Source organism: Cervus canadensis, chromosome 17, assembly GCF_019320065.1.
Source record: "Cervus canadensis isolate Bull #8, Minnesota chromosome 17, ASM1932006v1, whole genome shotgun sequence".
Lineage (NCBI taxonomy): Eukaryota > Metazoa > Chordata > Mammalia > Artiodactyla > Cervidae > Cervus > Cervus canadensis.
Window position 1 is genome coordinate 51,120,839 of NC_057402.1, and position 25,962 is coordinate 51,146,800.

Consider the following 25,962-nt stretch of genomic DNA (forward strand, 5'->3'; position numbering starts at 1 on the left):
AGAGAGGTAAACTGACATTCATCCTTTTTATGTAGTAGGATCTACAGCAGCAGGATAACAAGTTCCTTGTAACAAGGAAGTTTCTCACCGCACTTATCTGACGGGAAATGGTTCTGACTCTTGGCGCCTCCAGGCTAGGGTCTGGCTCTGGGGGACTTGAGCTCCCCAGGAACCACTTTGTGCTCTGGGGCGGTCCTTCCCGAAGGTACAGAAATAAGGCTTCACTGGGTTGAAGGCTCACTCACAGCTGGGGAGGGGGGCGGGCCCTTCACGGAACCGAGTACCCTGGGACCCACTCCAGGAGGCCCACCGGGACAGGAATAAATCAGAGTCACCATCGAGACTTAAAGGACATTTATTATTATTATTTTTTTTTGGAAGGTGGAGGGGGGCTTTACAAGGGTCTGAAGCCGATAACTAGAAAGGAAGATAAATAAAATACAAAGCCAGTATGTTGTGGCAAAATTCCAGGAAACACACTGAAAAAAAAAAACAAAAACAAAAAACCTTTACAGTTTAAAACTGCTTTTACTTTATACATAATTACAAATTAATATACAGCATCTGGGTTTTAACCCCTCTTTATTTAATAGAAATAAATGCACAGAAATGTCCATTTAGCATCTGAAAACGACGAAAGGACAGCAGAGGTATCAGGTGTCTGGAAACCGCCCTCCTGCACGTCCTGGGGTGTCCTGCGCGGCAGGTGGGGTGACACGCCGGGAACCTCAGACGGAACGGTGACTGCGGTGGCCCATTAGGGCCCCGGAGCCCGGGGCGGCCTGGGCGGCGGAGGGCGGGGTGAGCAGAGGCTCGGCGCGACCCGGGGTCCGGAGCAGGCGGCCGCTGTCCGCGGCAGGAGACACGTCAGCCAGCTGGGTCTGCCCGTCTTTAAACCTTCGCAAGATGGAGAAGGAACTCAAGGCCAGCTAAGCTTCTGACAAATTAAATTCGACTGGTACATGCAAAGAAGCCTTTGTGTTTTTTTTTGTCTTTTTCCCTCTTACGGCAGCACTGAAAGACTTCTCGTCTTAAAACCTGGCCAGCAGGCAGTAGATTTCAAAGCGCTGGTTAACTAGGAATGTTACGCTACACTGCAAGAAAGAAAATGAAGAAGCCAACCAAAACGAACCCCTGGCCTTCCTGTCTCTGAGGGTAGGTTGGAGCAGAGGCGCCAGGTGGGCTGTGACCTGGGGCTGCCGGTGAGCATGTCCCATGGCCCCACTGCGGGATGGCGGGCACCGTGCCTCGGTCCCTGCCACCGCGACATGGAGGGTTCTTTCTGGGCGTCTGCAGTCCAAGCATGTCCAGAGCCCTCGGCAGTGGCTGGGGTCCCGTCCGAACCACCCTCTTTATCGGCTGCTGAAGCCCACCGTCCAGTCCGTTTCTCCCAACTTCTGCCCCGCACCAGCCCCTGGGCCTGGTCGTCCACGGGGCACACCAGGCCCCCCATCAATGCTGCATCAACACCCACAGCTCCAAGCTGACAACAGATCCTTGGGAGCAAGAACTGGCTGTGGAAAAAAGAACCTTGGGGTCCGATGGATGAATTACAGAGTACTTCTGTGAACCACACCTTCTGGGTTGGAGGTCTGGCCCTAAGGCTAATGGTGCTACCTTTTAGCTAAGGTGGGGCCTGTTTATAAACCCCTACACACTAACACCCAGCCTCCAAAGGGGCAACAAACCCCGATGGTCTTACAGCGCGTGCTCCCTACTGCTGAAACTAGGGGCTTGGGAAGACAACAAGTAACAGGAGAATATCCGCAAAGAACAACTTTTAGTGGTATTACCCTGAGACGTAAGAGGATAAAAGGTAGGTTCGTACCTTTCCAAATAAAAACCGAAACCTCGTTAGGGAGCTCCTCCCCACAGACAGCTCTCCTGGCGGCAGAGGGGGGAATGTTGGTAAAGGCTGGGGCTGCTTTTAAGCCTCTCCATTTTCAAAGAAAACAGTCAATAGCTGATTGTCGCGGAAGTGGAGACAACCGTGGGGAGCGTTTAAAGTGCACACGTCGCCTGTCACCAGACTAGGACAGCGACCGCTGAGATGACGGAGTCCTGAGAGAAGGCGCAGCCTCCTTCCAGGTGAACTCACGAGATTCTGGGAACCTGGGGACCCTGGGTGGCGTCTCCATCTGCTCCCCAAAACCTAAACACAAGGGAGGTCAGGCCCCTGATTCCCTAAGCTGAGAAGCTGGCCTTCCCAGCTCGGGGACGCTGTGGAGCGCCGAGTCTGAGTCGCCCGGAGAGGCAGCCCCTTCTCACAGGAAAGAAACCGCAGCAACCAGGACAGGCCTCGAGGTCGGAGGCGGCTTCGAGGTCTGAAGCAAAAGCAGGAGCAGCAGGAATCCTAGGTGGCTCCCCAAACCCCACACCGGACAGGGAGGGGGAACCAAGGCACGGAGAAGCACAGGTCTGAGTCAGGGGGAGACGCCCTCGGATTCAGATTTGAAGCCTGTCCAAGCACAACCCGACCAAGTTACTTTTTAAGTTGTGGGGCGCAGGCGGAGGGCCAAGTGTTTCAGAAAACTATCACCAAACAGCCAAGGCAACCGCAACTTCACAACTAGGTGGGAATGAAGGCCACTTTCAAACTGAGATCCAGCTGTGTGGCGACAAACAGAAACTGTCTGGGCGCCTCTGGGGCAGAGCCTGTGTGAGGGCAAGGCTGCCAGCACCGAGCGCCAGCTTCACGCCCAGAGCCAGGGGCGCCGGGCCTACACGGACGCCGGGAGGACGCAGGTCCCCATTCACCAGCCCCTTCTTCCAGCAGAGCCGCTCTCTGCAGGACGGGGACCCCGAACCAGTGACAAGGACAGAGCGCCAAGCTCCCCAGGGTCTAAGCAAGGCCACAGCAGGCCAGCCATCCTCAGAGCCGCAGGGATCGGCGGCGGAGGAAACCTAACCTTCCAATGTTCAGGGTCTTTGGTTAGGGGATGGGGTTGGGGGCGCATATTGAGGTTCAGTAGAAGATCAGCTGGTTCTCAAAGCATTTCTGAAGGGTAAGAGACTGCCGTGATAAAAACGAGGCACATGGAGCCCATGGGTGGCAAGTTTTTTTAACTCTCAAGCAAGGAAGAAGACCTCTCTTGGTCAAAGAATGAGGTTGGGGTGGGAGGAGGGAAGGAAAGGGACTTCACCCACCACCCTTAATTTTCCTTTGGGCCTTCAAGGCACTTTGACAGACCTGGAGGAGTGAGGATGCAGCGCGGGCTGCCTGACTGGACACAGTCAAAACCGTTGAGCTGGTGTGTTCACCCTTAACACACACGCACATACGCACACACACGGACACACACACACACGCACCCGGCACACAAATAAATAAAACAAATCTAAAGCTAAAACTTTTAAACCAGACCTCTTTCAAATAAACTGAAAGATAGATATCTCCATCTGCAAGACCAGCTTGCAATTCATCAACAAGCACCAAGGTACAGATCTGTTTGTTTTTAGAAAGGTTAAGTTCAAAGACCTATGCTCCTGAGGGGCGAAAGGCAGGAATCAAAGGCCACATGGGAAGCACAGAATTTTCCAGGGTCTCCCCCTGCCACGAGGCAGGTAACAAGCGTGGCAGTTGCGGGGGCCTCACGGGGAAACGCTCTGCACCGGGCGGCTGGTGACAAGCCTCCAGGAATACAGATGGAAACACAGAAAAAAAGAAAGAAGGAAAAAGAACATGCAGACAGCACTTGTGGCATCTTCAAGGGACAGAATACAATAACCATCAGAACTTTAGACTGCAAAACTTGGAGAAATCAAAACTGTGCCAGGCCTCCTGACAGAAGGAGACCCTTCCAGGCCATACCTTCTGGACCAGCTTGTCTCCTGGTCTGAACTGGAGGGAACCACTTCATACGCCCAATGCGCCTACCTGCACCTGCTTTTCAGCCAATTGCCTAGGATAGGGCGGTCACCCCACCCCGGAGGAAGAGGCAGGTGGCTCCAGGGCAGGCAGAGGAGTGCCAGGGGGCCACCCTCTCCCCTGGCGGGGGCGCAGGCAGGAACAGCTTCCCTGGGGAGCCACTGCAAGGCCCTAGGGGGACAGCCAGGGGGTCGCGGTCACGTGCGAATGGCCAGTGATGACCGGAAAGTGTCACTCTGCAGGGATGACGGGGAGGTAGCCTCTCCACTTCATCTGTGCCCAGAATCCATGAGCAAACATCTTGGAAAGCCAATATAGGATTTCTTTTAGATCTGATGACATTACTTTTTTTTTTCCCCCTGAAGTGACTGAAACACCAAAATCAAGGTGTTTCAGGATCATTTGCTTTTTAAAGATATCCAGCCTTCTTTCACTGGTATTCACAACTGTTTGCCATCCCTTCTGAGTGAGAAATACACACAGCAGTGGGGGTGAAGTGTGCACGGGTGGGTTTGCCAGGAGACAGACCGGGGGGAATGCCGGATGAGACTCAGAGCACACGCCCCCGAGTGGTGGGGGGGCAGTGCCCTCGTGCAGAGCTGAGCTGAGCCCGCCAGGCGTCTAGTGCAGACCATGCACGGTCCGTGGTATTCCATGTGTCTATACAGACGGGTACTGTACGCATTCAGATGAAGCGCAAACTACCTGTGGTTTGATTTTTGGTTCTGTCCCAGAGCTTCAGACCACATTCGCAAACACCCTCTCGGCCTCGAGGCATTCCTGACATGTCACAACCATCCCCTGGACTTCCGGGGCCACTATCCTCATTATAATGTGACCTCAGCAGGACTGGCCAGTGGTTGGGTTGCAATCCTGGGCCTCCTTCCCCACCCTGACCCCCAGGACCATATGTCCATCGGGCCTAGGCCCCGGGGCAGCAGAGAGGGCCGCCAGGCACGGGCATCGGTGGGGGGCAGTGCGCACAGGATGGCGGGGGTGAACGGTCACCGTGCAGGACAGCAGTGGGACCGGTCAGCAGAAAATCTCCTCCCCCTCAGCGGGAACCTCCGAAGCAGGGCCGTCTGGAAAAAGGAAGCCAAGAGGGAAAAAGAAATTCAGACAAAACTGCTCTTTTCATTGGTAAATTCTGTTCTGTCTTCCCTAAACACAAGTCCCCCAGGATGCAAACAGATGCTGGGCAGGTGGGCGATGACTTCTGCTGTGGTGCCCCCTCACTGATATAGTGAATGAAGTCCTCAATGATGTCCCGTGTGTCTACAGATCCTTGAACGCGACAGAAGACAAGCCTGAAAACAGGGATTTCTCTACACCCTCCCGCACAGAAGAGAGAGGCCAATCCTGATGAGAAGGACTCAACCTCGTGTCGTGTGGTCTGATCGTGTGCCCGGCACTGGCAGGCACTCAGCTAATCCTGAGCTGCAGGGTTCCTGGGTGTCTGGGCTCAAAAACACCGGCCTTGTATCTCCTGCAGGATTAAAGCTGCCCTCGGAAAAGGCTCACCAAGCACCTATTAGTACATTATTCTTCTTTTCTCCCCTGGGTCTTTGAGAAAACAGCGTCAGTTTTATTGCTTTTTGAAATGCTATGTAAAGCTTTAAACTTTACAATAGCATATAAGCAATTTGCATCTTTTACACTTAAATATATTTACATGGTAAGGGAAAGTACTTACATGTGAATATATAGAATCTTTAAAAAAAGTGATCCTCCTTTACAGTAGAAATTTCTTTATACACGTATCTCAACTTGTGTCTTTAAACAAAAAAGTTAGTGACTGATTAAGAATCTTATGAGATCGCAACAAATTCAGCTTTCCATTGAAGCAGCTTATTACTGGACCAGGCCGCAAGGCAGGGAGGACTGTAACTGAGTCACTGAGTTTCCGCTCCTCGTCTGGACAGTGAGTGTGAGAAAGGAGCCCGCGCTCTACTCTGCACACACGCCACGCAGAGTGGGCTCCTAAAGGCTCCCTGGATTTCAGTTCTCAGTGTAAGTCCCAAAGCCCGCTGTGGGCAGAACCAGTGGGTTTGGTGAGACGTACGTGGGTCAGCTTCTACACGCCCGAAAGGCAGGCGCCTCTTTTTAAACCCCTCCTGTGCTGCTAAAGCCCCCAGGGGCGGCGCGGCCAGAGGGAGACCTGGTGTGTGACTTACCCCCGGGCTGTGAGCGGCTTCCTTTGCCCTTCTTCTTTTTCTCCTTCTTTTCCTTTGGCTTAGCTAACCCGAACAGGCGGGTGGACGTGGACGTGGACACTGGGGTCTGGCTCTGAGCCTCTGGTGCCCTGTTTGTCTGGCTGGCGGAACCCAGCATGTGAAAAGGCCCCTTCTCTTTGTGTGTCCGAGACATGCTGTTCCTTTTGGGGGACACTGAGAGTTCTGAGTCCAATGACCCTGATTTGGTTATTGAAGGTGCAGGTGGCGAGGGGGTCTCCTCGGGGTTCGGAGAGAAGGATGGGATCCGCAGCAGCTTGGTGTTTTGATATGAAACCTGTACATGGTGGAGAGAAGGGATGTCACTTGGGGGACCGGCAGCGTCCTCAGTGACTGCTCAGTGAGCATTGCACAAGGTCACTGGGGACGCTGGCGTGTCAGCCCCGTGTACACTCACTGCCTTGGACTCTCGAGAAGCTGAAATACCCTGAACTTCTCAGTTCCGTTCCCCACCCCCTGTAGTATCTACGGAAGTGCTAAATGACCATCTTTATACCTTGACTACTTCTATTATTAGCACTGTAAAGAATGAATAGCACCTTCAATGAGGCAGCTCACAATTCCCATCCCCTGGAGAGGCAGGAAGAGCTGCTTATCCAGTGACTGACTTACATGCAGGAGTGGATAATTATTTCAGGGCCGAGAGATTAGAGAGGTCTGTTTAGGTTAGAGGGCAGGTGGAGACGTGCTTACACCAAGATCCTGGTCAAAAGTCAAACTGAAGATTAAAGAGATAGACTCTGTGTTCTCCGGGCAGCTTTCCCTGGGGAACCCATTCTTGCGTCACACGAAGCACGGCCTGGCCCCTGGCTGCCACCCCACACACCTGGAAACCTCTGCATGAAGCCTAACTGCCCCGCCTCTGGAAGATGTCAGGGTCCTTTTCCTTCACTGGTGAAGGTCAGTCGAGCAAACGAATGGCAACATGGGTATCAGGACACCCAGGAGGCTCTGGCTTCCTGTTCTAGAAGGGCCAGGGACCACCACTGAAACAAACTCGGGGGGCGGTGTGCTCCCCACAGGTGGAAGGCCTTCCTGAATCAGCAGCGGCTGCAGGAAAAGGCTTCATCCACAGTGGCGAGACGCATCGGGATGAAGCAGAGCCCAGATGGGCTGGGCCCGTCCCTGTAGCTGATGCCCACTGACCCCACCGCGTGTGCTCTCTCACTGAGCCGGGCATCAGAGCCCTCACTGCTCGCCAAGCTCAGGCACCGGCTGCCTGCTGCCTGCAGTGTGTTCTCTCTGTTCAGCAACAAGGTCCTTTAGGTTCTGATTTCTCACGTGGCACAGAGGGGTTGCTCCCCAAATCCTGGATGGCTGACCGCCACCCTCACAGACACTGAGGCCACCCCAGCCTAAACTGGCCAGGCTGAGGGCAAGGGCCAGGTACCCCCCTTCACTGGCCTGGCCAAACTCCAAACTTACATGCACTTCTCAACCCCTTAGAGACAAAAAGAAAAAGACTCACTTCCTCACCTGCCCCTCTGCGGATGCACAAACAGATTCTATAAAGTCAGCCTTTATATACTGTATATTCTATCTGCCTACTCTCCTCCATGCTGGGCACACAGAGGGGGATTTTTTAATTGGAGAATAACTGCTTTAGCATGCATAATTAGTTTAGTTAGCATAGTTAGTTTCTGTTGCACCACAATGCGGATCAGCCGTATGTACACACACATCCACGCCCTGTCGGGCCTCCCTCCGTCCCCCGCATCCAGCCCGTGAGGCCGTCAGGACCCCGCCCGCGAGGCCGTCAGGCCCCCGGGGCCCCCGCCGGCACCCCGCCCGCGAGGCCGTCAAGCCCCCCGCCGGCACCCCGCCCGCGAGGCCGTCAGGCCCCCCGGCCCCCGCCGGCACCCCGCCCGCGAGGCGGTCAGGCCCCCCGGGCCCCCGCCGGCACCCCGCCCGCGAGGCCGTCAGGCCCCCCGGCCCCCGCCGGCACCTGGCTGAGCCGCTCCGAGTCCCGCCGGAGCTGCTCCTGCTCGCGCTCGAGCAGCCGCTGGGCGGCGCGCAGGCGCTCCAGGTCGCCCTGGTAGGCGCCTTTCCGCTGCAGCAGCTCGTCGCGCTCGCGCTCCAGGTCCTGGCGCCCGCGCCGCAGCTCGTCCTCGCGCTGCGCCAGGCGCGCCTCGCGCTCCGCCAGCGCCCTCTCGCGGGCCTCCCACTCGCGCTCGCGCCGCCGCCTCTCCTCCTGGTGCTGCGCCTGCTGCCGCTGCAGGTTGGCCAGGTCCTGGCGCTGCTTCTCCAGGCTGCGCTGCTTCTCCTGCTCGATGAGGGAGCTGGGCCGCGACGCCGTCCGCGTGAGTGCCCGCTCGCTCAGCAGCAGCTTCTGGTCCTCGATGTAGCTGTCCTGCTGCAGCACCACGCCCTGCGGGGAGACGCAGAGGGGCCGATGGGCACGAGGGGGCACGGTGCCCACCAGAGGGGACCGCGTGCCTCGCCCGCCCGGAGCATGGCTGGCGCCCTCCCCTGCTTTCTAAGCTGCTCTGGGGAAAGTACTGTAGGATAACCCTGGGCGGCAACCAAGCGGGAAGGTCAATGGTGCCAAGACTTCAATTTTGCAGTCAGCAGCCTTGTCTGGGGTGGAGTGTGCCTTTGGCGGTGGGAGGAGTTATGAACTGGATTGGTCAGATCTTTAAGAAAGGAAGGGACCCGAATCTGAGGATACTGTGTGTGAATGTGCGCTCAGTCGTGTCCCACTCTCTGCAACTCCATGGACTGCAGCCTGCCAGGCTCCAGTCCATGGGATTCTCCAGGCAAGAATACTGGAATGGGTAGCCATTTCCTTCTCTAGGGGATCTTCGCGACTCAGGGATTGACCCCGTTCTCTTATGTCTCCTGCACTGACAGGCAGGTTCTTTACCACTGGTGCAAAAAGTCGGACACCTACAAAGGCCGTCCAGACTTTGGAAGCATCTCCTCTGTGAAGGCCCGCACCCCCTGCGCTCTGGGGCACAGCTGTTAACTGTGATCTGGGTGCCTGCCGTCCACCACCTGCTCAGCAACTCTAGTCTTAGAAGATCAGTGAGACTCTGTAGTGTACTGTAAGTTGCTCGGTCATGTCTCTTTCTGACCCCAAGGACTAAGCCCACCAGCCTCCTTTGTCCATGGAGTTCTCCAGGCAAGAATACTGGAGTGGGTTGCCATTCCCTCTGCCAGGGGACCTTAACCACTGCATTTTGGAATCTTCCTCATCATGAGAGCCAGTCTCTCTTGTCTGAGGGCTGTATTTACCCGTAAGAAATGTATAAACCTCAAAGATCCAGGCCAGCCACACCCTTGTCGGTCTCCCTCTCAACTAGGAAGTGAAGGGACAAAGGAGAAAAGGCACGTACCTGCAGAGTGCTGAGGAGCTCGTGGAGATGGACGACGCTCTGGATGACCTGCTGCAAAAGGAATCAACAAGCCGTCAGCTCAGACCCCAGCAAGGCTCTCAGATTCATAAGCAAAAGAAAAAACATTCTAGGAGAAAAACAGGCAAGGAACATAAACCTGCAATTTACGAAAGAAGAAATACAAATGGTCGAATATGTAACATATTAAAAATGATTCAACCTTATTTGAAGTCACAAAAATGCAAAAATGAAATAACTACTTGAAATGATCAAGCCAACAAAATGTCAATTAAAAAAGAATTCCAGTGTTGGTGAAAGCATGATGAGAATGAATGAATCCTCTTGTACTGACAGGGTTGAATGCAGTATAACCTTTCTAGGGAGAGGATGGCATGCTGAGGAAATAATCATAGCCTTGCCAAAAAAAAAAAAGTATGAGGATGCTCTTGGCTGCATCATTTACAAAGCAAAAAAGCAGAGAAAGAATTGACCATTGGAAAGATTAAATTATGGCAACTAGCATAATAATATACAGCTGTTAAATAGCATGTTTTGTACAAACATCTCAGGAAAATGCTTCTCGAGTGTTAAGAGAAAAAAAAAGCAGGATATGAAGTTCCAGGGAGTATTGAAACAAACTGTGCAAACTATTTTTATGCAATTCACACTCACATAAACTTAGACACATAAATACATGTCCTGTGGAAGAAAAGGCTGAAAATAAAACACCACACATTTAATAATAGTAGCTATTTCTCAGCGGTAGAATATTTACTTGTTTTCCTGTTTTACATTATTGGATGTTTTTCCAATCTTCTACCATGAACATGTATTCCTTTTATCTTAGTTGAAAACACAAAAACTTAATTATCAGGCTTAGCTCTTCAGAGAATACTTTCTGCCCCTCATTTAAGTGTATCCTTAATTAACAGAGAGGAGGAGAAGTCCCAGCTGGCCAGCTGACGCTGGCTGAGCACCTGTAGCGCAGTCCGTGCTGGAATGCCTGGGAGCCACTGGTCTCCTACGATCCCTTACCCAACTCTTCTCACTCAGCGCGGGGTGGGGCGAGGGGAGTTGGCAAGTGGAAAAAACAACTAAAGGGCTGCTCTTTAAGCAGCACAGGAGTGGGACGGTCTGCGTGGAAGCAGGTTTACTTCATTCACTGAAGGGGTTCCTTCAATGTGTCACAGTGTGCAGACTAACAGGCCAGCACAGAAGACAAACAGCTTCTGTGTTTCAGGGGAAAAAGGAGCGATTCCCTGCATCTGAAATTCTGAAACGAAGCCCCTCAGGGATTTTAAGGTGTTCTATGAAAAGCAGGAGAAGCAGAGAGTACAACCTGAGAGGTATACCCTCGCCCCCCCTGTCCCGGGTCTAGCTCCAGCCTGCTGACAATGTCACATGTGCAGACTCCACTGAGCTTGGAGCCTTCAGGAGGACTTCCTCAGAGGAACCCAAGGAGACGGGGAGACGGTGAAAGACCTGGGTTACCCTGCAGGGTCAGTGGAAGGCAGGGAACCTGATCTCTAGCCAGGGGACGCCTGGGCTACTTTTTAGAGTGACATATGGAGTCAGAAGCAGTGCTCAGAGAAGAAAACTCAACTTGAGTCACTGTGCAGAATCACTCACAAGTTCCTCTGTCACGCTTCACACTGCAGCTTTTGGTGCCAGGTTCAAGTTAGAGCTAAGCTGGCGACAAATTCTGCTCAGCGTGCGTGGATGGACAGACGCCACGGTGGGAGCGTCGCGGCCCACGTTCAAAGAAAGCAAGGGGCTGCTCAAGGACAGAGGAGCAGAGCCTGGTTTAGGAGGCAGCGATTTTCTGGCAAAAAACCGCCAGGACGATGCCCTGGGGCCGATGACAGCACAGTTTGCTCAAGACAGCAAAGCAGAAACGAACAGGCTCAACCGAGCAACTACAACAAAATCATACTCCTTTAAAGAGCTCATAGTGTTCTTACCTCACTGTTTCTTTTAAGCATAAATACCAGGTTAGCATTTCCACCCTATAAAATAATAAAAAGTGCATGTAAAAAAAATGAAGATTGAGGCAAAATTTATATTCAGTGTGTGTCTAAGTTATGCTGTGACGTCCCGTGTTCATTCTTTTCTACATTAGGGCAGTGAAGAGGTGAGGCTGAACTGTTGCGGAAGCCTTGCAATGAGTTCAGGTGGGGGTGGTGTGTGTTTAAACAAGGCTCTCAGTGAAACCAGTCCAGCCGGCGGAGCTGTGTGCTGGAACGTGATGTCCAGAACCAGAGAGGCCCAACGGCCAAGAACACGGGGCTCCGAACGGTGCTGTTTGTTTAGAAAAGTGCTTTCCTCGCAAGATGATGTAGGACATAAACAGGGCAAACTGGGCGTCCAAAACACAATCACAGTGGACTAATTTCAAGATGATGAGCTTAGAAGAAGGGCCCAGGAAGACAGAGGGAGGGAGTGTCTCTTAGGAAGAAATACCTTTTTCAGACCGCTGTCCGACTCGGTTCTCCTGAGGTCCTGGCCATCGTCTCCCTCCTCCTTCTCACCTCCTACACAAACAAACAAACAAGTATTTTTTTCAAGTTGCAAAACAGATTAGCCAAGAAAATACTATATACACAGCTTGGGTTCAAAATACTTCTGAATCCTGGTAATGCCAGTAGAAGGGCAGCCACATGATTATTAAACAGTTTTACTGACACAGAAGAACTAGGAGCAGAAAGGAAAAAACCAGTCTTATTACCCCTTTTGCTATAGCTTAGCTGAGATCCCAGGAAAACCTCTTATTACTCAAAATGAACTCAACGCAGATGGAGGTCCCTGAGTTCCAGCAGCTGGATACTTAAGACCTCACTAAAACCTTCACCGTCTGAGCGGGACAGAGGTGGTGGAGTACAGATAGTTTTTCGTTGTGATGGTGAACGACTGCCCAGAAGAAGAGCACATGAGCTGACAACCACTGACCTGGGGGCTTCTCTGCCAAGAATCCACCTGTCAGTGCAACAGACTCGGGTTCAATCCCTGATCCGGGAAGATCCCACATGCTGCGGGGCAACTAAGCCCACGTGCCGCAACTACCGAGCCCGCGTGCCCCAGAGCCGGTGCTCCATAGAAACCACAGTGAGAAACCCACACACCAAACCCAGACGGTAGCCCCAGCTCACCGCAACTAGAGAAAAGCCTGTGCAGCGACAAAGACCTAGAACAGCCAAAAATAAATAAATACAGTTATATTAAAAACAACAACACCCCACTGACCTTTTGAAGCGTTCATCTGATGGCTGTCAAACCCTCCAAAGGTCTCCGCTCTCCGGGGCAGGGACACGGGGCCAACCACGCCCTCCTGCTCCGAGGGGCTGCTGACGACCTGCCCAAGAGAGCCTCTTAGGCTGCCACTCACCAGACCCTGCAGGATCTCCACTGGAAGAGAGGAAACAGGAAACATTGACATCTCCTCTTGCAATGGAAATAAGAAAATCTCCTAATTAACACATTATATGCACCGGGAAGATGATCAGAAAATCCCAAAGTAGACTACGAGACTTCCTTTGCTCACAGAAAGCTCTCAGCTAAGGACAGGTGTTGTAGTTGGATTCTGTTGGAAATGCACAGATTAAACCTCCAGCCTTATTCACGTGAGATCTAGGAAATGTAGAAAGGGTACAGGAAAGGCTGGAGAAGGAAATGGCAACCCACTTCAGTATCCTTGCCTGAAAAACCCCACGGACAGAGGAGCCTGGCAGGCTACAGTCCAAAAGGTCACAGAGTCGGACACGACTGAGTAAGCACAATACAGCGAAGGCAGAGTCATTTACTGGAACGAGCATGGCTCCTGCAGTCAGACCAGAAGTAGCCAAAAAGAAATCCCCAGGAAGTGAGGTGTGCCAATTTGAGAACAGCAGTGGAAAGTGGCAGGCTTTCTGTCCCTCCTGTAGTGAGGTCAGGGGGATAGGGAAGTCTGAGCATCTGAATTATCAAACCCGACCAGCCACGGTTCTCTTCTAGAGCAGCAGTGTCCCACAGGAAGGAGAAAGATCTGAACGTGGAGTAGAAATTGAGCAGGAGAGATGAAGGAAAAAGAAGGTCCATGTGGAAAAAGGGAGGAGAAAAGAGGCCAGGAATCTCCTAAGAAAAGTCACTGTCATCTTCTAAAAACACTGCAGGAAAACAATAGATGAGTCCATGAAGTGAAAAAACCCATCTGAGCCTAAAAGTTTCAGTTCCATTCAGTCACTCAGTTCTGTCTGACTCTTTGCGACCCCATGGACTGCAGCACGCCAGGCCTCCCTGTCCATCACCAGCTCCTGGAGTTTACCCAAACTCATGTCCATCTAGTCAGTGATGCCATCCAACCATCTCATCCTCTGTCGTCCTCTTCTCCTCCTGCCTTCAATCTTTCCCAGCATCAGGGTCTTTTCCGATGAGTCAGTTCTTCACATCAGGTGGCCAAAGCATTGGAGTTTCAGCTTCAGCATCAGTCCTTCCAAAGAATATTCAGAACTAATTCCCTTTAGGATGGACTGGTCTGATCTCCTTGCAGTTCAAGGGACTCTCGAGTCTTCTCCAACACAAAAGCATTAATTCTTCGGCACTCAGCTTTCTTTATACTCCAACTCTTACATCCAAACATGACTACTGGAAAAACCATAGCTTTGACTAGATGGACCTCTGTTGGCAAAGTAATGTCTCTGCTTTTTAATATGCTGTCTAGGTTGGTCATAGCTTTTCTGCCAAGGAGCAAGCGTCTTTTCATTTCATGGCTGTAGTCACCATATACAGTGATTTTGGAGCCCAAGAAAATAAAGTCTCTCACTATTTCCCCATCTATTTGCCATGAGGGATGAGACTGGATGCCATGATCTTAGTTTTCTGAATGTTGAGCTTTAAGCCAACTTTTTCACTCTCCTCTTTCACTTTCATCAAGAGCCTCTTTAGTTCTTCTTCGCTTTCTGCCATAAGGTGGTGTCATCTTCATATCTGAGGTTATTGATATTTCTCCCGGCAATCTTGATTCCAGCTTGGGCTTCCTCCAGCCCAGTGTTTCTCATGATGTACTCTGCATATAAGTTAAATAAGCAGGGTGACAATATACAGCCTTGACGGACTCCTTTCCCAATCTGGAACCAGTCCATTGTTCTATGTCCGGTTCTAACTGTTGCTTCTTGACCTGCATACAGATTTCTCTGGAAGCAGGTCAGGTGGTCTAGTACTCCCATCTCTTTAAGAATTTTCCACAGTTTGTTGTGATCCACACAGTCAACGGCTTTGGTGTAGTCAATAAAGATGTTTTTCTGGAACTCTTGCTTTTTCTATGATCCAACAGATGTTGGCAATTTGATCTCTGGTTCCTCTGCGTTTTCTACATCCAGCTAGAACATCTGGAAGTTCTCGGTTCACATACTATTGAAGCCTCGCTTGGAGAATTTTGAGTATTACTTTGCTAGTGTGTGAGATGAGTGCAGTTGTACGGTAGTTTGAACATCCTTTGGCATTGCCTTTCTTTGGGATTGGAATTTTTACACGAAAATGAGTGACAGAAAAATATCAAAGTCAAATCCCACACAAAGTTAAGAAAAAAGAGAAAGAAAAAGGGGTGCAGCTGCCCTACACATAACAAAAGAACATCAGAAGGACATGTCCATAAAGTAAGTGAGCTAACAAGGTTTAAAAAAAAAAAGACTCAAGATTTGGAAGAACCTAGTCAGAATGAAGAGACACAGAAGGGAGGTGGCAAAACTCAAATAACTAGAAACAAAAAAAACCACCCCTTTCGAAAACTAAACTAGAATCTGAGAGCAAGTAAACCCAACAGAAAATGACTTAAGAAAACAGAAGGTGAAAGGATATATTTACATGTTAAAAAGATGAAGATATAAAAAAAGCACTCTGGGAAAGCAAGAAGTGCTGAAGACAGGCAAAGGTGATGTAATAATATGGATAGTGGGAGTTCTTGAGGAAGAAAATCAAAGCAAGCGCACAAGAAAAACACTGAGAGCTATAAGAACACATCTCTGAAATCTGAAAAGTTTGCTACTATAAATCAGAATCGAACACTGTAAACCTGAGAACATCATTCCAGAATCACCATCACCAAGGCACATTCTAGTAAAACAACCTGGATTTAGGGAAAAGAGTCCTGTGGGCGTCAAGGCGAAGAGCATGTGACTTATATATGGGGGAAATCACACTATGACTGGACTCTGAAATGTTTTACGTCAGAGAAAAATGAGTAACACGTTTGAGAATTAGGGTACTTGAAGAAACTGGGAACCAAGGATTTTACATCCAGTAGAACAGACTTTCCAGGATAAAGGCACAAGTTATCACCAGTATGCAAGGACTTGGGGGGTATTATCCTCATGAATCTTTCGGAGGAACTAAGGAGTAAGCTTCAGACATCCAAAATCACTGGAGGGTTGCGGATGAGAACTGGTGGTGATTCCTGCAGAATGAAGACTACAGGTCTAAAAAGGGGAGTGTCATACACAATGGTTGCAAGTTGACAGTGTAGACAAAGTACCATTGATCAAACGGGGGGATGGGCGGACATAGCATGTAAGAGTCCTATTTAGTGATAGTAATATTAGTACCTGTGTGTTAGGGTAAATATAGGATACTTTATTTCTATAATGCATCCTTAAGAACAAGGATTCACAATATGGAAGAAAAGAGATACAGGTGTAATACAGAAGAGATTAAGTGAAAACAGGGCTTCCCAGGTGGCTCAGTGGTAAAGAATCCACCTGCCAATGTAGGAGACATAGGTTTGATCCCTGGGTTGGGAAGATGCCATGAAGGAGGGAACAGCAACCCACACCAGTATTCTTGCCAGGATAATCCCATGGACAGGGGGGCCTGGAGGGCTACAGTCCATGGGGTCACAACGAGCCAGACACAGCTGAGCACACAAGTAAAAACACTGTAGTTCACAAGGTGAACTAAAAATATACCAGTGTAATTCATTACCACCCCCCACATACACATTTCCACCTAAGAGGTCCACTGAAAAGGCCTCACCTACTAACAGTGAAAAGCCCAGCAGTGACAACCACCCCCAGCACCTAGATAGTGGTCCTGAGACATCATTTCCCACTAGAAGAAACTACAGCTTCTCAGAGAAAGGCTAATGCCAGACATGTGCAGAAAACAAGATGAGCCCGGAACATCTTAACAGAGCAAACAGCAGAACAGCTTTCAAAGATCGCTGGGGTCATGTCAAAAGGGTTCCGAGGCAACATGAAAAGGTGCACGTTGGCAGAGAGGGAGGCCCTTTTAAACCTTTTCAATAAGGATAAGAAGTGCAATGGCTCAAAGCCCATCAGATATATTTAAATCCATGAGTCTATAATAATATTTTAACAGTACCAGTCACTTTCAGAGTATGACCATAAGTCAGTTCACTATTTTGAAAACTGGTACATAATATAGGGAAAAAAAGATTTATCCTTATCGTGCTTCTCCTATATGTTACAAAAAATAATAAAAAAGACAACTAGACAGTTTGTGGCTCCAGATGAAACACTACAGGAACACAGTCTGCCAAAGGGGTTTCACCTCTGAGCAATTGAGCCCCCAAACCCAGGTGAGCATCTGAAGGAAACAGAAGGCAGAAGAACAGAACCACTGCATGAATAAAGTCCAAAAAGAGAACCCTGTAGGCCAAAAAGCTCACGGATAACCTGTGTGGAAAAGAAAGGGATGGTGGGGCAGGTGGAGGACTGTAAATGAAGAACCTTAAAAATGAGTATCAAAAACCACAGACACAACTAAATCACAGTGTCTATAAACATGCCTAAAACCACATATATGATTTTACATGGCCACATAAAACCATCAAGAAACCTAAGTCTTTACTCTAAAAGTCATAATACCTGTGCCTTGTGGGAGGGAAAGAGAGAGCTGTGATGGGGACAGGAGATGTGGAAAGGCTTTTAGGGATCTGGCCACATTTTATTTCTTGACCTGGGAAATAGTTATAAGGATGCTCACTTGATAATAATTTACTGAAGCAAAACATGTTTTGGGTTGTTTTCTGTATTTTGTGCTTTATTTTATAACGAAAAAAAGTACTCACTGGTAGATAATGCTAGCATGCAAACCACTGTGGGTGGGGGGGGGCGGCGATGCTGAATGTAAATTACCTTCATTTATTGCACTTTTCATTAAAGGTCCTCCTTTGAGAGCCTCTTCTGTGCTGGAGCGGAAGAGGGTTCTACAGCTGTGGGTTGGGGAGCAGTCCTCTGGCAAGGGCGTGCTGCACTCAGTCATGTCCCGGAAAATCATCTCCTTCTCTTCCAGCAGGAGCAGGATCTGCTGGTCCTTTTGCTGAAGTTGCTCTGTGGGCGTTTGGAGAAGGGATCTGGTCATCTAACAGGTCAGCGAGAGGTGATGACTGAGACACGCACGCCACCTTGTGGCAATGCCCGGGACAACAAGGAACACAGCTTCCCCCACGCCCCCTTCCTGTTTCACTCTGAGGGCAGTATCCGATTTTTCATCTGTCATGTCTACTTGGAAAACTATCCTGGGTCTTTTGAGGCAAACCTGGGAATTTCCGATGTAACAAGCGTGTGCTGTGTCCAACTCTCCCATCGCACTGTTCATTGCTCAGCCCCTGCACTCTTCCCTGGCTCTGCTCTCTCCAAGGGAACCTTTCACGCCTGCATCCAACCAAGTCTTCCATCTCCTCTTCTCCAGAGACATGTAAACCTGTTCCCCGTCCCGGGCCCTGACACTGCTAGGCCGGCTCTCTTCCTCCCGCTCTGTCTCTGGCACGTTACAGACCTGCACGCGCTTGGTCCCCCGCCCTCCCGGACCGCTCCCCACACCTTACACACTTCCTTCTGGGGGACCTCATTCACTCCCACGGCTTCAGTTACCGCTCACGGGCTGACAACTCAAAGTGTTGGTCGCTCAGTTGTGGCTGACTCTGCGACTCCATGGACTGTAGCCCACCAGGCTCCTCTGTCCACGGGATTCTACTGGAGTGGGCTGCCATTCCCTTCTCCAGGGGATCTTCCCGACTCAAATCTGAGTCTTCCACATTGCAGGCAGATTCTCTACTGTCTGATCCACCAGGGAAGCCCATTAACTCACACAAGACACGCAAGTCCTACTCACTTTTCGGGCACCAGACTTCTGAGTCTCATTGTCAAGTGGCATCTCCACTTAGACACCTAGTTCTCTGCAGGTCAGAAGCCTCTGTTCTCTGCTCCTGCCCCCACCCCACCCACCTCCTCCCTGGAGCCCCGGCCTCTTCCTCAGTCAACAGCACCTTCACCCCCCGGATACCCAGGCTGGAGAGCTGGTGGAGGTTTTTCTTCACACTCTGTCCCACCACCCCCAGAGGTTCCTCATTTCCCACTCGCCTCCACTCTGCCTCCAGCCCGCTTCTCACCCAACTTCTCCGGAGACTCCCCCAGTTGGCGTTCCCACTCCTACTGGGCTCTCCCAGGGCCTGCAAGCAATTCTCCCAACTGGCATCAATACTGATTTAAAAAACTTGTTTACATTTTGCTAAAAAACTGTATCAGTCCCTGCTTGAACTTCAACATGTGGTGGCTTCCAGGCCTGGTCTCCCATCACTCAGCCCTGACTCCCAGACACACTAGACCTTCATTCCTTTTTCATTTTCCACCTAACTGTTCTTCATCTGGTGAGTTTTTTATTTTCAGAATAGCGTCACGGGTCAGTTTCTCCATGAGACTGACTACAGGCAGGATTCCCGGGTCCCACACACTCTCTACGTGGCTGGGGTCTGCAGGGCCTGTCATCTACGTAGGTCTCCCTCACCGCAGGGGCTCCAGGTCAGGAATCACTGCATCCCCAGCCCCGAGCACTGTGCCTGGCCAGGTGCATCAGGCATGTGAAGAGAAGGCTGTTCCCTTCATGCTCATGTACATGGCAGAAAACCAACACGATACTGTAAAGCAATTATCCTTCAATTAAAAAGCAGGTGGTTCTCCTCTCTGCCATCCTACTCACAGGAAGAGATAACAACGAGACACTGCCTCCAGTCTAAATCTGTCCATCTTTTTTTTTTTTTCCCCTCTCACTGTTGAAAGAGAATGAACTGAACTGAACTCCTCGGGAGCCTACATGTACTTGACTCTGAGCCTTACTTTTCTCCAGAGCACCACACGCGCTTCTTTCAGAACACTCAGTAGCACCAAAGGGGAAGACACACGCGCAGCTCGGCAGACAGCGGGCCCGGCTCTGCAGGGACGGACTTGAGGCCCTGGGCTGCTCCGCTGTGGTGGGCCCAGCTTTCTCACTGCTTAGAGTAGAGCCTTGCAGGGGCGGAGATGAGACTGCATGGGACAGCAGGCCTCGACAGACAGTGGTCCAACCTCACCCGGAAGCACACTTCGCCCTAAGTGACACCCTTGGAACGCAGGGCACCATGGCAGGGGTGACGGATAAACAGATTAACTGGGAAATTCTTTCCCTCAAGCACCTTTCTTCTCTCCTTCCTGTTTTAATCTCAGATGTGCCTGTGAATTCCAGCAACTTCTTCCGTGACAAAGTACCGAGCCTGTCCCCAGGGCCCATGGACACTGACCCCGAGACAGAGAAGCAACATCCCCACGATCTGGTGTCAGACGCGTCCCCCCGGGCCATGCTCACTGTACAGGGTGCTCCTGCAGGGACCTCTGTCGGCTCTGACCTGGCTTCTCTTTTGTCTGGCCGGCCCTGGGATCGACTGAAAACCTGCAGGGGTTCTGTGCGATGGCGCCCCCTTCCCCCCGCACCCCACTGCCCTGACAGGCCCTTGGGCCGCTTCCAGCAGCTTCACCTTTTAACTCCCGGGCCTTGGTGTCCAACATCTTCTTTTCTTCCTCGTTCTCACTAGGAATTCCTTCATCTTCATCTCGGTTCCTGACACAACGACAACAGAACAGCACGTTACTCAGAGGTCCGTCACCCTGATGGCGGCCCGTCCATCACGCGATCCCGGAGGGCGGGCTGAGACTCACAGGGTGTTGATTGTGTCCTGGATGATCTGAATCCAGCTGTTGCGCTCCTCCTTGGAGCTGGCGTGGACTTCCACCATCTCCGGGTCCTTCATCCCCATACTGATGAGGAACAAGCCCTTCTCCTCGTGTGCTACTTCCCTCACAATCAGCTTCTTCAGAGAGATCACCGTTGATTTCTGGTCCTGGAAAGTGGGGAGAGCGTAGCTAGAAAGATGTGGATGCAACAACCCAACTCTTAAGACAGCTCCCATCTCAGGACGGACTAGATGCCCTTGAAGAGCCTGTGGCTCACACACGGAGGTGTATATACGCCAGGGCTGCTCTCTCAATGCATCCCACCCTCCGCCTCCCCCGCTGTGTCCACAAGTCCGTTCTCTACATCTGCGTCTCTATTCCTGCCCTGAGACAGGTTCATCAGTACCATTCTTCTAGATTCCAAATATATGGGTTAATACATGATGTCTTGCTTTTCTCTCCAATTAAAAAAAAAAGCATATGGCTTAACAAACAATGGCAGATTTAGGAGAAAAACCAAATAGCGTGTTATTTCACTGCATTTTACCCAACAGAAAATGATCTCCAAAAAGGAAACAAAAATTTAATGCTGTCAAGGTTTGAGTCCTTTCTGGTTTTTGTCACAGACTCTGGTTGGCAAGGTTATAGGGGGGACCATTTGGAAGACATGATACATGAGAAATACTACGACAGATTTCTTTTTGGATCAAATGCCGAAGGCTCTCAGAAGGCTTCTGAGGGAGCAGAAAAATAACTGGGGGGAGGAAGGTGGGCAGAAAACTGCAAGGCTATGTGAGAAATGACCCAGAGGAATCTGCCCTGGGTCAGTGTTGAGAGGGTGACTGAGCAATAACACTGAACTACACTCACCACCAACCCTCACGGTTGTGAACACTGTTAATTACAAACAGCAGAGGTGAGCAGCTCAGCTTACCAATGACGCAAAGACGTACTTCTGGTCTTTTTCTTGAAGGAAGACCAAGATGTCAGTCAACAGGACCGCCTGAACCTCTGCAGAGCAGGGAGAGGAGAGACAATCACGATCACGCCATCAGTGAGCAGGGAAGCACCTCCAGGGCACCTGACCAGACGACCCCGCAGCTCGCCCACACGGCACTTCATCACGCTCCTCCAAGGCAAGGGTCTGACACTTCTGCAGGGTCCACATCTGGCCAGTAGAATTTTCAGAGGCATTTTGAAATGGGATTGATCACCAAAACCCTGTTCTGGGAAGGTCTGAGCACTCAGTGCTGGAAAGACGGATCCCACAAGGCAAGGCTTTTAAGAATAAAATACTTTAAAAGTTGGGAAGCAGGACTATAGCAACACATTCCACAAAATACTCTTGGTCACAGTGTTTCTCGGCTTCTGATCACGGTAAGGGGAAAGTCGTGGGGCAGCAGACAGAAGGCTGCCAGGAGGTGATGCAGAGGACTATCTCAACCTAATCATGAAAGGCAGGCTTCCTCTACAGGCCCTGGAGGACAAGGGGGCCCCCCAACACCCATGCCGTCTCAGGTACATGGAGCACCGCGCTCTGCTCGGCCCAACACGGCGCCAGCAATCTCAACCTCTCCATGCCACGGAGACGGCCTGCTCTTCTCAACTGAGACACAACAAGAGGCAAATTAACATCTCTAGCTGGTTATGCTTGCCGGGGGTGGGGGGTGGGGGCAGGGGGAACGACGGACAGTTAGGAAGGTCATGCATACACCGCTCTATTTAAAATGAATAACCAACACGGACCTGCTGGCTAGCACAGGGAACTCTGCTCAATGTGATGTGCCCGTCGGGATGGGAGGGGGTTTGGAAAAGAATGGATACATGTACATGTAAGGTTGAGTCCCTCTGCTGTCCACCTGAAACACTGTTAATTGGCTATATACCAATACAAAATGATTTTGGTGTTCAAAATAAATAAATAAATGAAAAATAACGTCTCTAGTTGGATCCAGAAATCAAAAGAATGCCACCAACACTTGCTCTAATTCTCGAAGAGTATGCAGTGACATTTCCCAGTGCTCCCTTAAGGACAAAGCGGGACGTGGAGGTGAGTCGTCGACTGAGACCTCACGGGCTGGCCCCTGTCGGCACCACCTTCAGCCAGGAAAGAGGCTGGGGCACCTATGACTCCCTGGGGAAAACAACAGGCTGACTTCTGCAGCCCCCTCCTGGGTGGTCAGGCCCCTCCCGGCCTTTTCCACCACTTCTGCCAAGACGGGGGTGCCCCCCTGTGTAATTCACGGCAAAGCTACAAGGAACAGAAGCAAGCAGGCCCAAGTCCTGGGGAGGTCTAGTTTTCAGCACAGACCACAGTAATTTTCCATGCACTACCATCAGTTTTGACAACTTAGTTTTTTTTAAAGTTTACTTTTAAATAGTTCAGGTGTTTGCCAAAAATAAATAAATAAAAAAGGTCCTAACACATAAGTTTCAACTTTAGTTTTGATCCTGAAGTTTATGTGATCAGTGTCAGCAGACCAGAGAAAAACAATCCCACCCCCTTGCAAGCGATACTTGACACAGGACTGGCTGTCCTTGGCACACGTTCACCGGGGGAACGACTAGAAACCAACTCCTCTCGCCGTGAGACGTCGTGGGCCAGGAAGCCTATCGTTCTGCCACTGCTTGGACCACGACTTTGTTCCAACAGCTGGAACAGATTATTTTTTATTTCAGGAACGAATGAATCAACTGCTGTGTAGAGAAGGAACACGGCGCTGGCTCCAGGCAGTGGCCGCTCTAGGAAGCCTGCTCTCACAAGAGGACCAGCACTTCACGACCAGGTGGCGGCGGAGATGGCCTCACCGCAGCGGGGAGGCCAGAGCCCCCAGCTGTGGCCTCAGGGTGTCACAGGGCATCAGGGCTGGAAGCAGGGAGCCCTGGGGACCATGCCGTTCATCACGGAGCAGGGAGATGCAGAGCTGGCTGGGGGCTGGAAGGGGTGTTTCTTCCCTCTGAAGTGACCCTACCTGGAGGACCCCCCCCCAGGTCCCCGCACCAGGGACTGTCCTCAGCTTGGTCGGCCGTCCCCTTGGGCTCCTCGGCCCTACGCAGCCCTGCAGTGCCCACACTCGGATCCACCCCTGCCCTGCTCACACCCTCCGCGGTGAGCCCCTGCCACCCCCGGAGCTCTTGTCCACCCCCAGTTGGCCCCGAGCTCATGCTTTGGCCGTACTTCCTGCCTCGCTCCGCTGCCTGCCCGCCTGACCCCCCCAGGCTCCGAGCTCTCACGCTGCCTCCTCTCCATCCTTCAAAACGTGACTCGAAGGCCCCTCTCCTCGCCCCTTCTCCTAGTCCCCAGTTCACACCTCTGTTCCAGCAGCCATCACACTGAGGGCAAGAACCTCTTTAAACGTCTCTGCAGTCTGAGCCCAACCTCTAAGCAGGCTATCCCATGTCATCCACCTTCATGCCTCGCTCTGAGCAGGGGGAGACCCGAGCTGGCTAAGGAGCCAGCAGCTAGGGCATCACCGACCCCGTGGCCGGTTCACGCCTGAGTTTTTTTGCCAGTGGAGCGGCTTTGTGTGCTCAGCTCACTGAGGCCAGGGAGGCAGGCTGGGGGTACTCAAGGCTACCGGTGAGGTTAGAGTTACCAGACAGACCCAGAGGATATGGGTTTGATGAGGAAAATTATTAAAGAAACAAAACAAAAAACCCAACAGACCAGATGCACAGATGAATGAACAGACCTCCTAACTTCCTTAACTTGATGGGGCTGATCATTTTAAAAAAAAAACAAAAAAAAAAAAACTAAGATCAAACAGGAAATGAGTATCCTTCATGATCTCATTTTCTTAGAGAAAAATAAAAAATATGAACAACAAAGTTTAATAATAAGTCGAGTTGTGAGTTAAACATTTCTCTAAGGTCTCAGGAACTGAGAAACCTCTAACATTTCTTCGAAACAATTGATGATGTATTTCTAATCTCAGAGAACCTATGAATGGTGCAACTGATGGTGCGTCCCTCCTGGCAGTGGTTTTGCCAGAGACCCTGACCCCAAATTTGCTGCCCGTCTCTCATGGGAGACTACATCTGCCTTGAGAGCTCGCATCTGAGTATGATGCTGACTCTTTGCTCTTCTCACGCCCCTGATGCACCAGATCCTTGTTGCCTTACTGTACTCGGTGTGGCTTGTGAGCCGTCTCAGCCCAGGCCTTTCTGATAAGACTGAGGACTGAACGACGGCTGCTCCTGGGGAACGCCTGGACGAGGGTCCCGGAAGCGGTCTGGGACGCCTGCGTCCTGCCTGCTCCCCCTGGAGCGCGCGGAGTGTCAGGCACGAGCGGGCCTCACCTTTCAGCCTCCCGGTCGCGCTCTTCAGAAACACGCTCCCGTCCCGCACCAGCTTCTTCCGCCTCAGGTCCTCCTTGGCGAACATCTGGCCGCTCTTCATCCTCATGATCGACTTGCTGTCGGTCTTCGTGTAGATCTCGTTCAGACGGACCTTCTTCTCGTAACTTGCCACCTTGCTGTCCACGGCGCTGATCACCTCCTTCACCAGGCCCAGGGACTGCGTCAGATCCTGCTGCTCCACCTCGTTGTCTGAGGAGGAGAGGAGCGCTCGGTCCCGACGGGGAGGAGGAGGGCGCCCTGCCTCCGTGCCCCCTGGCACGGTCCGTGCCCTGCGGGCACATGGGCAGAGCGAGGCCAACACGCTGCAGCCACGTGCCGCCCTCCCGCTCGGTCAGCGTTTAAATAAGGTTAGGTGTTTCAGTGGGACAGATGAGGTGCACTCACGAGCTACGTTCTCTCTCTCTATACACATGTGCTGCGCTTAGTCACTCAGTCCTGTCTGACTCTGCGACCCCACGGACTGTAGCCCACCAGGCTCCTCTGTCCATGGGATTCTCCACGCAAGAATACTGGAGTGGGTTGCCATGCCCTTCTCCAGGGGATCTTCCTCATCCAGGGATTGAACCCAGGTCTCTCGCGTTGCAGGTGGATTCTTTACCATCTGAGTCACCAGGGAAGCCCTATATATACATACTTATTTGGCTGCACCAGGTCTTAGTTGGGACCTTTAGTTGACACATGTGGGATCTAGTTCTCTGACCAGGGATCAAACTTGGGCCCCCTACACTGGGAGGGCGGAGTCTTAGCCACTGGACCACCAGGGAAGTCCCACAAGCTACCTTCTAGTGGTAGGAATCCAACATCTTTAGGGAGAGAGAGGAGCCTCTGGTTTTTTAATCTATGTCTTTGTTTTAGCTAATCCTTAATGTAACTGTGGCGGATCAGGAGCAGCAGAGAGAAGAACTAGCGGCACTGATTAACCAAGAAACAGCAGCGATCCCTGCACTTGCAGGTGAAGTGGGCATGTCCTCTCCCAGCCGAGAGACAAGTGCCAAGCTCTTTGGGCCACTGAGCTCTTGTCTGGGATCACCTAGCGGTTCCTCCCCTTCTCGCTCTCATTCACTCTAAGTCTGGTGACGTGACATTTCACGTTTGCACTTAAGAAAACAATTTTTAAGAGAAAACACAGTGTTCTCTTTTAGTCCTCCTTGATGTGGAAGAGTCCTTCTAAGGGGCCTCTGCTGGACAGACAGGGA

General features: G+C 51.2%; 1 protein-coding gene across 13 annotated transcripts in view; it reads right to left on the bottom strand.

The window, feature by feature from the left end:
• Nucleotides 1–339: 339 nt before the first annotated feature.
• The window catches only part of AKAP13 (A-kinase anchoring protein 13), a 312,448-nt gene continuing 286,825 nt past the window's right edge, over nucleotides 340–25,962 (bottom strand). For all 13 annotated transcript variants that reach the window (XM_043489653.1, XM_043489650.1, XM_043489649.1 and 10 more), the window contains 12 exons: nucleotides 24,707–24,955; nucleotides 21,342–21,418; nucleotides 20,393–20,574; nucleotides 20,212–20,294; nucleotides 17,558–17,752; nucleotides 12,675–12,836; nucleotides 11,895–11,965; nucleotides 11,396–11,440; nucleotides 9,435–9,485; nucleotides 8,045–8,467; nucleotides 6,043–6,376; nucleotides 340–4,950 (listed from right to left, as the gene is read on the bottom strand). In XM_043489653.1, the coding sequence (XP_043345588.1) occupies nucleotides 4,901–4,950; nucleotides 6,043–6,376; nucleotides 8,045–8,467; nucleotides 9,435–9,485; nucleotides 11,396–11,440; nucleotides 11,895–11,965; nucleotides 12,675–12,836; nucleotides 17,558–17,752; nucleotides 20,212–20,294; nucleotides 20,393–20,574; nucleotides 21,342–21,418; nucleotides 24,707–24,955 (1,922 nt within the window). In that variant the 3' untranslated portion in view covers nucleotides 340–4,900. The remainder of the gene's footprint in view (nucleotides 4,951–6,042; nucleotides 6,377–8,044; nucleotides 8,468–9,434; nucleotides 9,486–11,395; nucleotides 11,441–11,894; nucleotides 11,966–12,674; nucleotides 12,837–17,557; nucleotides 17,753–20,211; nucleotides 20,295–20,392; nucleotides 20,575–21,341; nucleotides 21,419–24,706; nucleotides 24,956–25,962) is intronic.